Consider the following 12,416-nt stretch of genomic DNA (forward strand, 5'->3'; position numbering starts at 1 on the left):
ATTAAAGCAATGCTATTTTTTCAGTTACTCCCGGACAACCTTCTACACCTGAAGCAACAGATATCACCAGAACATCAATGCAGGTCATTTGGGATAAACCTAGTGTGGATGGTGGTAGCATGGTTACAGGATACTATTTGGAGAGACGTGACAAGAAGAGTCTGCGCTGGGTAAAAGTGTACAAGGACCCCATTAGTGATACAAAATCAAAGGTCCATCATCTTACAGAAGGAAATGAATATCAGTATCGTGTATGTGCAATCAATAAAGCTGGGGAAGGTCCATACACAGATGTTTCTGACTTCTACAAAGCTGCTGATCCAGTTGGTATGTATTACTGTATAATTTTTTTCTCAACTGTTAATTTTACTAAATTCATAAATAATTTTGGGTCTTTTTATAATTTTTGGAGTTTTAACCAAGGTTTTTTTTCCTCCCAAGACCCGCCATATGAACCAACTAAACTGAAGGTGGTTGACTCAACTAAAACATCAATCACACTTGGATGGTCAAAGCCAGAGTATGATGGAGGCAGTGAAATCACCAGCTATGTTGTAGAAAAAAGAGTGGGCATAGAAGGGGAATGGACAGTGATTAGCCATAAGGGAGAAGTGAGAACTACAGAGTATGTAGCTTCAGATCTTAACCCAGATATGGACTACTACTTCCGTGTATCTGCTGTTAATTGTGCTGGCTGTGGAGACCCAATAGAAATGGAGGATCCAGTTCAAGCCAAGGATATTCTTGGTATGTATTCACGTTGAAATGCTTGTAATATCTTTGTATAATTTAATTGAAAATAATGTTTTCTGTAACAACACTTTTATTCCAATGTTGCAGAGGAAGCCCAGGTTGATACAGATGTTGCAATGAGAACTCACTACATTGTGAAAGCTGGTAAAGATGTTGAAATCATGGTTCCCCTCAAAGGCAGACCTGCTCCAAGCATCTCCTGGAAAAAGAAAGACCAGAATATTGACAATGATCCTAGATACGACATTCACAACACAGACTCTTCATCATGTCTCATAATTACACAAGTAACTCGAAGTGACACAAGTAAATATACCATTAATATATCAAATGGTGTAGGAGAACCAAAGTCACTAACTGTGTCTGTTAAAGTACAGGACACTCCAGCTGCTTGTAGGAATTTGATCTTGAAAGATGTCACTCGTGGAAAAGTTACTCTTTGTTGGGACCCCCCTCTACTGGATGGTGGTGCTGAAATTACCAATTATGTTGTTGAGAAAAGAGACTCTTCAAAGCGTACATATGCCTGTGTAACAAATAAATGCAAAGAAACCACATGTGTAATTGAAGAACTTTCTGAGAAGGCATTGTTCTTCTTCCGTGTATTAGCAGAAAATGAGAATGGAGTTGGAGATCCATGTGAAACAGCAGAGCCGATTAAAGCCACTGAGACCCCTGGTCCAGTAAAAGATCTTTGTATGAAAGACTCCACCAAGACTTCAGTAACACTGCAATGGAACAAACCCGATTATGATGGTGGTAGCATCATTACAGACTACATAATTGAACAGAAACTCCAAGGTCAAGAAGAATGGGTTCCTGCTGGCACCAACAAGCACTGTGAACATGAAGTTAAAAAGCTTAAGGAACTCTCTGACATGTTTTTCAGAGTTAGCTCCAAGAACGAAAAGGGTACTAGTGACTTTGTTGAAATTGGGCCAATTAAAGTAAAGGACTACATTATTCCACCAGAAGCAAACCTTGAAGAGTATCCCGGTGGACAGATCAGTGTGCGTTTGGGACACAATGTACACATTGAATTGCCATACAAGGGTAAGCCGAGACCAGCCATTCTTTGGTTAAAGGACAACTTACCACTGAAGGAGAGTGAAAAGGTCCGCTTCAAGAAGACTGAAAACAAGGCCACTCTTATGATAAAAAATGTGGTGAAAGAGAATGGAGGCAAATACACACTTACTCTTGACAACACATTCTTCAGAAAATCATTTCACGTACATGTTATTACCCTTGGACCACCCTCTAAACCTATTGGACCAATCCGCTTAGATGAGGTCAGAGCAGAAAGTATCGCCATATCTTGGGATGAACCAAATGATAATGGAGGTGGAGAAATCACTTGCTACACTGTTGAGAAACATGACACCTCTCAGACAGACTGGAAAATGGCCTGTTCAAGTGTAACTGGAACATCGTTTAAGGTCCCCAACCTGATCAAGGGTATTCAATATCAGTTCAGAGTCTGTGCTGAAAATAGATATGGTGCAAGTGAACCTACAGTTTCACAAAATGTCATTGCCAAGCATGAGTTCAGACCACCCGGCCCACCAGGCATTCCAGTGGTTTACAATGTTACAAACGATGGCATGACTATTCAGTGGGAAGAACCAGTCTTTGATGGAGGTTGTCCAGTGCTTGGTTTCCATGTTGAAAAGAAGGAGAAGAACAGCATAATGTGGCAAAAAGTCAACACAGTTTTAGTGAAAGAAAGGGAGTACAGGGTTCTTGGTCTTATTGAAGGCTTGGAATACCAGTTCAGAGTCTACGCCCAGAATGATGCTGGATACAGTCGCATGGGTGATGCAAGCAAACCTATTATGGCTGTTTCTCCAGTTGGTAAGTTCAACTTTAAGACATATTTTTCACACCAATCTTGCAAGTTAAAAATATGACAATTTACAGTAGCTAAATATTAATAAATTTGTGAATTTTAACTTCAGATCCTCCTGGTACCCCTGACTACGTTGATGTAACAAGTGATTCAGTTAAACTGAAATGGGAAGCGCCCAAACATGATGGTGGAAGCAAAATTGTTGCCTATAATGTGGAGAAACGGCAGGGCAAAGGACGGTGGTTAAAGAGCAATTTTACAAATGTGACTGACACAGAATTTACAGTGACCGGTCTTGCTTGCGGTGATCGCTATGAATTTAGAGTCATAGCAAGAAATGCTATCGGCACAGTGAGCCCACCCTCTCAGTCTTCTGGTTATGTTGTCATCAGAGATGAGAGCTGTAAGTTCATGCAGTTTATGTTGTGTTTCCCATCGTCCAGTGGTCAACATTTTACATGCAATGTTATGCTGGTCTGTATAAATTAAAAAGTACAAATTCTTTTGTCTTTCAGTTCCTCCAAACATCCAGTTTGGCCAAGAATATTTTGAAGGAGTCTCAATTAAAGCTGGAGAAAACATCAGGCTCAAAGTTGCTATCACTGGAAGACCAACACCAAAAGTTACCTGGTTCAGGGATAATATTGAATTAACCAAGAAAATGGTTGATATCACAACAATTTCTGGATCAAGTACCCTCTTTATAAGAGATGCTGACCGTAGAAACCGTGGTCTTTATACTGTGGAAGCCACAAATCCTTTAGGAAGTAAAAAAGAATCAATGAAAGTTGAAGTATTTGGTATGAATACTTTTTGTGCCTTATCCATCTTATTTATTCATCCTACCCTTTAATCACTACATTTCCTTAAAGTCCCTGTAAAGGCAATTCTACAAAAAAGTTCTAAACACATTATAAATGTTACATATGTATTGCTAAAACATATTACAAAGACTGTGAACTGTGAAGTACTGAAATGTGGAGTTAGACCGTTAAACAGTTTTTCACCATTGCAATTTTTCGGATTGTTTGGGCGGGGCTAAAACAGGGCTCGATGACGCACTGGAGCCCATGAGCTCCTGGACACAGCCCTATTTGATGACGCACAGAGTCTGATCTCTCCCCTAACACACAATAACACTCCCCGAGCACATTCGCATTCACCGCTCAATCGCGAGTGCCTGTCAGCACTATTAGTTACTACAGCAGAGCCTACAGTTTGCTACCTAGCTATGCTTTCGACACGGACATGCATAGGCTACCTGGATGCGATCATGTACAAAACAGATCAGTATCTTCATTTAAATTCCCTAAAAACGATCACATCAAGAAGAGGTTTTTAGAGAGCCTACCTTGATGAAGAGCTGAGGATCACCGCCAACACCCGCCTCTGTAGTGATCATTTTACAAAAGTGTGCTTTTGAAAAGTGTGGGGGATAGATGTGTCATTTAAATTTGGGCATGTTACGTAGACCCCTGTCCCTCTAAGGGGGTTCGGGGGCATGCTCCCCCGCAAGAAAATTTGGTACATTTTAGGGTTAAATGCATCAATTTGGAGCACATTGAGAGCTCAAAATTAAGAGCTTCAACTGGATTCGACCCAGGCCTGTGCACATTGAACAACGAAAAAGCATTGACTTGTTGCTTACCTAAAGAGGGCTCAAACATCTTTATAGTTATGATATAGAGTCTGTCATTATATTCTATATTACGCTATCAAAATTACAATACTTTTGTCCTAATTTCTTCACTTGTAAGAAATAAACCCTTGAGCTTTTATTTAGGAGAAAACACAGAACACCATGCTGATTGTGTGAGCAAAGAGCGCGTTTTTTTTTTTTTTTTCAAATCACGCAGCATTACAAACAGAATGCCTAACGCAAGTCTTGTACTGTTTATCCAAAAATACGAAATATAATAATGAAAACACTGGACATGTCAATAAAACATAAACATAACATCTTCCCAAACACATATCAAGCTTATTTAAAAACCTCGAAAGCATAAGCATAAGCCGGTGTCATGTTTGAGAGGAGACAGCCGCAGCGAGCGCACACACACACACACTGAGCGCCAGAGAAACGGAGGAGCGACTGTAGGAAGGCGTTTGTGTAAAACTGCGGAAAAACGGAAGAAAAAGTGCGGGTGTTGAACACTCTCACCGAGAAAAGTGTGGGTGTTAAAACACCCACATCCCCCACGGTTGCGACGCCCCTGTTCCTCAGAGACAACTGGGATTCACTGATAATCCACTGTTACTGGTGAACGGGGCCGAAACGACTATCTTCCGCCTCAGTGTTCATCCTCCCGTCGCGAAAGCAGTTTCACTTAATATCACCGTTGACAGCTCCCGCTAGTGGGCGTGGTTTCAGCACAGCCAGCGGACACGCCCCCAGCGTTTGAGAACAGAGATAACTGCTAATTTTTTCAACATTTTGATAGCTTATTTTATGTACTTGCCGGCTTTTTTATCATTCATATTTGGCTGGGTGGCTAATAACACATTTTTCTGTGGTATGACATACTCAGAACACATACATAATTTTGACTTTACAGGGACTTTAATATCCATATCATAATACCATATCATTTCATATCATACCATATGCTTCAGTAATTTCTATTTTTCAGATACACCCGGAGAACCTGTTGGTCCAGTCACATTCTCAGATATCTCTGAGGGCAAAGTAACACTTTCATGGAATCCACCTGAGAATGATGGCTGTTCTGAGGTCACTCATTACATTGTTGAGAAGCGTGACACTTCGAAACTTTCATGGGCACTTGTCACAGATGAGTGCTTGGGATGCACATACACTTCTACCAAACTGATCAAGACAAACGAGTACCAGTTCCGTGTTTCTGCAGTCAATAGGTTTGGTGTTAGCAGACCACTGGATTCAGCTCCTGTGATTGCACAGATGCAATACAGTAAGATAATAAAAAGCTTAAAATAAATATTTTTCTCAAATTTTATATATACAACACTGTAAAAATATTTTTTTCTGTAATTTCTTTCTTTTTCATCCCTGCAGGTGTTCCAGATTCTCCTGGAACTCCAGATGCAACAGATGTCGATGGAGAGAGCATCACAATCAACTGGGCTCCTCCAACACATGATGGTGGAAACCCAATAAAATATTACATTGTGGAAAGACGTGAAAAGAAGACTGGTCGTTGGCTGAAAGTCCTAACAAGGAAACCCATTTTTGAGGCTGCACACAGAGTGACTCATCTAACTGAGAATGTGGAGTATGAATTCCGTGTGTATGCTGTAAATGATGCTGGAATTGGAGCACCAAGCAACATTTCAATGCCAATTAAATGTACTGAGCCAACAGAAGAACCTGATGCCCCATCTATTGTCAATGTGACTGACACTACCAATACGTCTGTCAGCTTGGAATGGACCAGACCTGCCTATGATGGTGGAATGGAAATCCATGGCTACATTATTGAAATGTGCAAGGGATCTGAAGAGGAATGGCGCAGAGTCAATGAGGATCTTTGTGCTGTCACAAAATACACTGTCATTGGTTTGGAAACCACTGCAGAGTACAAGTTCCGTATTTGTGCCGTCAATTCTGTTGGAAAGGGTGAAGCCAAAGAAATATCTGAGTCTGTACAGGCAGTAGACAGGTTCTTGGCACCAGAAATTGACATAGATGCATCCTTCAAACAGACGCATATTGTAAAAAGTGGAGGAAGTGTATGTATCCATATTGCCTTTAAGGGAAAGCCAACACCTACAGCTTCATGGACGAAAGTGGATGGAGAACTTGGTGTTATGACAGACATTGCCACCACTGAGACTTTCACGGCTTTGACACTGGAAAATTGCACTAGAAATGATACTGGAAAATACACTCTCACTCTTGAGAACAGTAGTGGCAATAAATCTATTACTATTGCAGTCAAAGTGTTAGACACACCTGGTGTACCAGGGGCTCTCTCCATCAAGGAAGTAACAAGAGGAGCTCTCACAATTGCTTGGGAACCTCCTATCAACGATGGTGGTGCACGTGTTCATCATTACATTGTTGAGAAACGTGAGGCTAGCCGTCGTACATGGACAGAGGCAGCACCCAAGACCACTCAAACAAGCGTGAGAATTTCTGATCTCCTGGAAGGTGTACCTTATTTCTTTAAAGTCATGGCTGAGAATCAGTATGGTCTTGGTGAAGCATATGAAATGCCGGACCCAGTTATTGCAACAGCTGAACCTTCTGCACCAAAGAGAGTTGATATTATTGACACAACTGACACATCAGCAACCCTGGCCTGGCTCAAGCCGGAGCATGATGGAGGAAGCCGTATCACAGGCTACTGTGTGGAGTCAAAGGCCAAAGACTCAGATAAATGGGTTGTTTGTGGCACAACGAAAAACCTAAGCCTTGTAATTGAAGGACTTATAGAGAACAGTGAGTATGAATTCCGTGTAAAGGCAAAGAATGATGCTGGGTTCAGTGTGCCAAGGGAAGCTTTCTCCTCAGTCATCATTAAAGAGCCACGAATTGAACCTACCGCAGACCTCAGTGGCATCACCAACCAACTCATTATCAGCAGGATTGGTGAATTGTTTGAGATTGATGTTCCAATTAGTGGAAGACCTGCTCCAAAGGTATCCTGGAAGCTTGAGGAAATGAAGCTAAAAGAAACTGACAGGGTGTCAATCAAGACTACCAAAAACAGGACCACTCTCTCAGTTAAAGACAGCATGAGAGGTGATGGAGGCAGATATTTCCTAACTCTGGAGAATGTCACAGGGTCAAAGACTTTCAGTGTCACTGTCAATGTTATTGGCAGACCAAGCCCTCCAGAGGGCCCTATTGAGATTTCCTCAATAACATCAGAGTCATGCATACTATCATGGAATCCACCTGAGGATGATGGTGGAACAGACATCACAAACTACATTGTCGAGAAGCGTGAATCTGGCTCCACTGCTTGGCAGCTTATTAACTCAAGTGTAAAGCAAACTTCCTTCGATGTTTCACATCTAACTAAATACATGCAGTACACTTTCCGTGTCTGTGCTGAAAACCGTTTCGGTGTGAGCAAACCAACAGAATCTGAGACAATTGTTGCAGAGCATCCATTTGGTATGTAATAGCTAATAAGAAATTAGCAGTTTTATATACTGTATGAAATATCAAGTATCTTATTACCTGTTATTATTTTCACAGTTCCTTCAGGCCCTCCAACAAAACCAGAAGTGTTCTCTGTAACTGCCAACAGCATGAGCATTCGTTGGGAGGAACCGTACCATGATGGTGGCAGCAAGGTCACTGGATACTGGATTGAAAAGAAGGAGCGTAACACAATTCTCTGGGTGAGAGAAAACAAGATTCCCTGCTTTGAATGCTACTACAAGGTGGAAGGCCTTGTTGAGGGTCTTGAATATCAGTTCAGAGTGTATGCAATGAATAGTGCTGGCCTCAGTAAAGCAAGTGAAGCATCAAAGAAACATGTGGCACAAAATCCCGTTGGTAAGTATATTACAAAATTAAAAAAGTAATTCATATCAGTTTAGAAAAAACAATACTGATATATATTTTTTTATTACTATTATATTTTTGTTATGATACAAATATATAGATCCTCCAGGAAAACCAGAAGTTACAAATGTATCAAGATCAACAGTCTCAATCAAGTGGTCTGTGCCTCTAAACGATGGTGGAAGCCCAATCACAGGCTACATTGTTGAGCGAAAGCCATATACAATCACTGGAGAAGGTCGCTGGCTTAAGTGCAACTACACTAATGTTACTGACACAAATTTCACTGTCACTGCACTGGGAGAAGGAGAGGAATATGAATTCCGTGTCATTGCCAAAAATGCTAACGGAGTATTGAGCCTGCCATCAGTTTCAACAGGACCAGTGACCTGCAAAGCAGAATACAGTATGTATCATACAGTACATGGTTCTGTCACAATACACACAAGACTAACATTGTTTTATTATTGAGAACCTAAATACTCATGACACTTAAATGATTTTTTAGCTCCTCCTAAAGCAGAGTTGGACAGCAAACTCCTTGTGGACACAGTTACAATCAGAGCTGGATCTGATTTAGTGCTAGATGCTGCTGTTGGTGGAAAACCTGAGCCAAAAGTAAGCTGGGCCAAGGGTACGAAAGAGCTAGAACTTTGTGAAAAATATTCTCTCCAGTACTCTAGCACCCGAGCTCTGGCAATCATCAAGTTCTGTGACAGAGATGACACTGGGAAGTATGTTCTGACAGTTAAGAATGCGAGTGGAACAAAAACCGCTGAGGTCAATGTTAAAGTGCTTGGTAGGTGTTCTAAACATATAGCCATAAGATAAACAAACATGATCTTCAGTTTTAAATATGCAGTAAATTCATTCATTCAAAAATCTTTCTTCTTTTACAAGATACACCTGGTCCCTGTCTGGAGATTACAGTCAGCAATATATCAGAGGAAAAATGCACAGTGTCTTGGAAAGAGCCACTGGAGGATGGTGGTGACCCAATCACACATTACATTGTTGAAAGAAGAGATACCAATAGACTTACCTGGGTTATCATGGAGGCTGAATGCAAAACCTTAACATGCGAAATTAAAAGACTTTTCAAAAACAATGAATATTTATTCCGTGTGAGAGGTGTGAACAAGTATGGCTCCGGAGTGGCTGTACAGTCTGCCCCCATATTTGCCAGAAATTCATTCAGTAAGTACCATGATTCATTTTAAAAACCTTTAGATGAGAGATTTTGCATGTTAAAATTTCAATTTTGCACCTTTATTTACAATTGCAGCTGTCCCATCACCCCCTGGAGCCCCAGAAATCCTTGCAGTTGGAAAAGACTTTGCAACGATTGAGTGGCTGAAGCCTGAGAGTGATGGTGGCAGTGAAGTCACAAACTACTTAATTGAGTTTCGTGAAAGAAAGAGTGTTAGATGGATCAAGGTTAACAGAGATTCTATTCTCAAGGACACATCTTTCAAAGTCACTGGTCTTCATGAAGGCAACATTTACCAGTTCCGCATTACAGCCATGAATGCAGCTGGAGATAGTGAACCTAGTGAAGTGTCAATGTATGCAGTATGTAGAGTACCAACCGGTATGTTTACGGAATAACATAATTTATATCATTTAAGTGTTTATATTACTAAAGTAAAACATGTTTACCGTATTATGTTTAATTCTCATTTTAGGCACTTCAGGTCCACCCTCAATTCCACGGGTTACTGACTCACACAAAGAGAGTGTTAGTCTTGCTTGGACACGACCAGTTGAAGATGGTGGTGCTGATGTTATTGGTTATGTTCTTGAGATGCAAGAAGCTGGTGCAGAGGAATGGACAAAAGTGCATGAAAAGAATCTTAGAGTTACAGAACACATAGTTACAGGCCTTTCTGCTGGCAAAAAGTACTATTTCAGAGTTGCAGCAGTCAATGTAAATGGAATGGGTGACTTCAGTGATCCTTGTGCAGAGACTGAGCCTGTAGAAAGAATTGGTAAGTTCAAACAACTTCTAAATGCTTGTATGGTACTGAAGTTTGATATACTGTATATGCAAATGCAAGAAAGAAGTAATGTCCAATATTCAGTCAGTGTATTCTCTAATAAATTCTCTAATTGTTTTATTATTTATTCTAGAAATTCCTGACCTTGAGCTGCCTGATGAACTGACAAAGACAATTTGTCTAAGAGCGGGAAGTTCGCTGCGCCTACATATTACTGTTACTGGTAGACCAATCCCAAGTGTAACCTGGAGCAAACCTGGTGTGGACCTCCAAAATCGTGGCTTTATTGAAGTGACCAATACTACCACAACTCTCATTATTGACAAGGTGCACCGCTATGATGCTGGTAGATATACAATTGAAGCTTCCAATTCTGCTGGGAAGAAGGATGCAAGCATCCTTGTGAAAATCTATGGTATGTTTTCTCATATTAAATCGTGTAAATTATGTTGTAAATTATGTATAGTGCATATAATGGAATACCATGAAATGGTGTCTAACCAGCTTGGAACATGTTTGTGCATTTTTTCTCAGATACACCTGGTCCACCTGGTCCAATTAAGATGAAAGAGCTCACAAAAGACTCTGCTCATATTACTTGGGATGCTCCTGAGGTTGATGGTGGAGCACCTGTCAACAATTACATCATTGAAAGACGAGAGGCATCAATGAGAGCTTACAAAACGGTCACATCAAAATGCAGCAAGACATCCTACAAAATTGCTGGTCTAACAGAAGGAATGCTGTATTACTTCAGAGTCTTACCAGAGAATATCTATGGTGTTGGTGAACCTTGTGAGACAGGCGATGTTGTGTTGGTGTGCGAAGTTCCACTGCCACCAGCCAAGCTTGAAGTTGTAGATGTAACCAAATCCAGTGTTTCACTTGCATGGGAGAAACCTTTACATGATGGAGGCAGCAGACTCACTGGCTACATTGTTGAGGCTTGTAAGGCTGGTACTGACAAGTGGATGAAGGTGGCAACTTTGAAACTTACAGACTTTGAGTTCACTATCGTGTCACTGAATGAGAATGAGCAGTACCTCTTCAGGGTACGTGCTGTCAACAGCAGAGGAGCTGGTGAGCCAAAAGAAACTGTGACAGCTGTGACAGTTCAAGAACAAAGAGGTATGTATTATAATAATTACAATAATAGTCACAAGATGGTGTTATTGTTTGTTGTGTCTCACTGTTTTTTATTTATTATTTTTCAGTTATGCCAAAGGTTGATCTATCTACTATTCCACAAAAGATGATCAGTGTTTTGGCAGGCAAACCCCTTGAGCTTGACTTGCCAATTATAGGAAGACCACCACCAGTTTGCACTTGGTTCTTCAATGACAATAGGATAAAGATTGTGGAGCGTGTGAAGACTAAGTCAACTGGAAAATTCTCTAAATTAACTATTCTTGACACCACCATTGATGACAGTGGAGTGTATACTCTAGAGGTGAAAAACGTAACAGGAGTAATTACTGAAAACATCAAAGTCATCGTTCTTTGTAAGTACCCACTCCCTACATTAAAATTTATATTTTATTATATTTTATTATTTTCAAATGATTGAGAAATAATATTATTAATAACCCTCTTCTCTCTTTAGCTAAACCTGATGAGCCTCAAGGACCCATTAGATTAGATGAAATTGATGCAACATCAGTCACGATAAGCTGGGATCCACCTATGAGAGATGGTGGTGCGCCAATTAGCAACTATGTGGTTGAACAACGTGATGCTCATCGCCCAGGATGGGTACCTGTTTCAGAATCAGTTAGCAGACCAACATTCAAATTTAACAGATTGACAGAGGGCGATGAATATGTTTTCCGGGTTGCAGCAACCAATCGTTATGGCACTGGGGAGTACTTACAATCAGAAGTTGTGATGTGCAAGAGCTCCAAATGTATGAAAAACATGTTTTTACAAAATAGCATATGCACATATATAGATATATATATTATGTAACACATATATTGGACCTACATGATCGCAATATTGAATTGTTGTTACAGCCATTCCCGGGCCGCCTGGGAGACCCATTGTCTTTGATGTATCACGCGATGGCATGACTGTTGCATGGGAGCCACCAGATGAGGATGGAGGATTAGAGGTGTCTGGCTACATTATTGAACGCAAGGAGGTCAGAGCTGACAGGTGGATCCGTGCTAATAAAAATCCAGTAACAATGACAAGATACAGATCCACTGGTTTAATTGAAGGCCTGGAATATGAGCACAGAGTAACAGCCGTCAATGCTCGTGGTGTTGGCAAACCTAGCCTTCTTTCTAAACCAGCAGTAGCAAATGATCCAGTTGGTAAG

At 40.7% G+C, this 12,416-nt stretch overlaps 1 protein-coding gene across 1 annotated transcript in view; it reads left to right on the plus strand.

Moving 5' to 3' along the window:
* The window catches only part of ttn.1 (titin, tandem duplicate 1), a 156,072-nt gene that overhangs the window by 130,106 nt on the left and 13,550 nt on the right, over positions 1 to 12,416 (plus strand). The window contains exons 177-194 of the mRNA XM_089133043.1: positions 25 to 327; positions 442 to 747; positions 841 to 2,607; positions 2,712 to 3,005; positions 3,118 to 3,402; positions 5,233 to 5,532; positions 5,637 to 7,703; positions 7,788 to 8,090; positions 8,200 to 8,505; positions 8,608 to 8,898; positions 9,000 to 9,296; positions 9,385 to 9,690; positions 9,785 to 10,087; positions 10,230 to 10,511; positions 10,631 to 11,224; positions 11,311 to 11,598; positions 11,700 to 11,999; positions 12,109 to 12,411. Coding sequence (XP_088989169.1) covers positions 25 to 327; positions 442 to 747; positions 841 to 2,607; positions 2,712 to 3,005; positions 3,118 to 3,402; positions 5,233 to 5,532; positions 5,637 to 7,703; positions 7,788 to 8,090; positions 8,200 to 8,505; positions 8,608 to 8,898; positions 9,000 to 9,296; positions 9,385 to 9,690; positions 9,785 to 10,087; positions 10,230 to 10,511; positions 10,631 to 11,224; positions 11,311 to 11,598; positions 11,700 to 11,999; positions 12,109 to 12,411 — 8,895 coding nt within the window. The remainder of the gene's footprint in view (positions 1 to 24; positions 328 to 441; positions 748 to 840; positions 2,608 to 2,711; positions 3,006 to 3,117; positions 3,403 to 5,232; positions 5,533 to 5,636; positions 7,704 to 7,787; positions 8,091 to 8,199; positions 8,506 to 8,607; positions 8,899 to 8,999; positions 9,297 to 9,384; positions 9,691 to 9,784; positions 10,088 to 10,229; positions 10,512 to 10,630; positions 11,225 to 11,310; positions 11,599 to 11,699; positions 12,000 to 12,108; positions 12,412 to 12,416) is intronic.

The sequence above is a fragment of the Pimephales promelas genome, chromosome 7 (assembly GCF_988280905.1).
Source record: "Pimephales promelas chromosome 7, fPimPro1.hap1.1, whole genome shotgun sequence".
Classification (NCBI taxonomy): domain Eukaryota; kingdom Metazoa; phylum Chordata; class Actinopteri; order Cypriniformes; family Leuciscidae; genus Pimephales; species Pimephales promelas.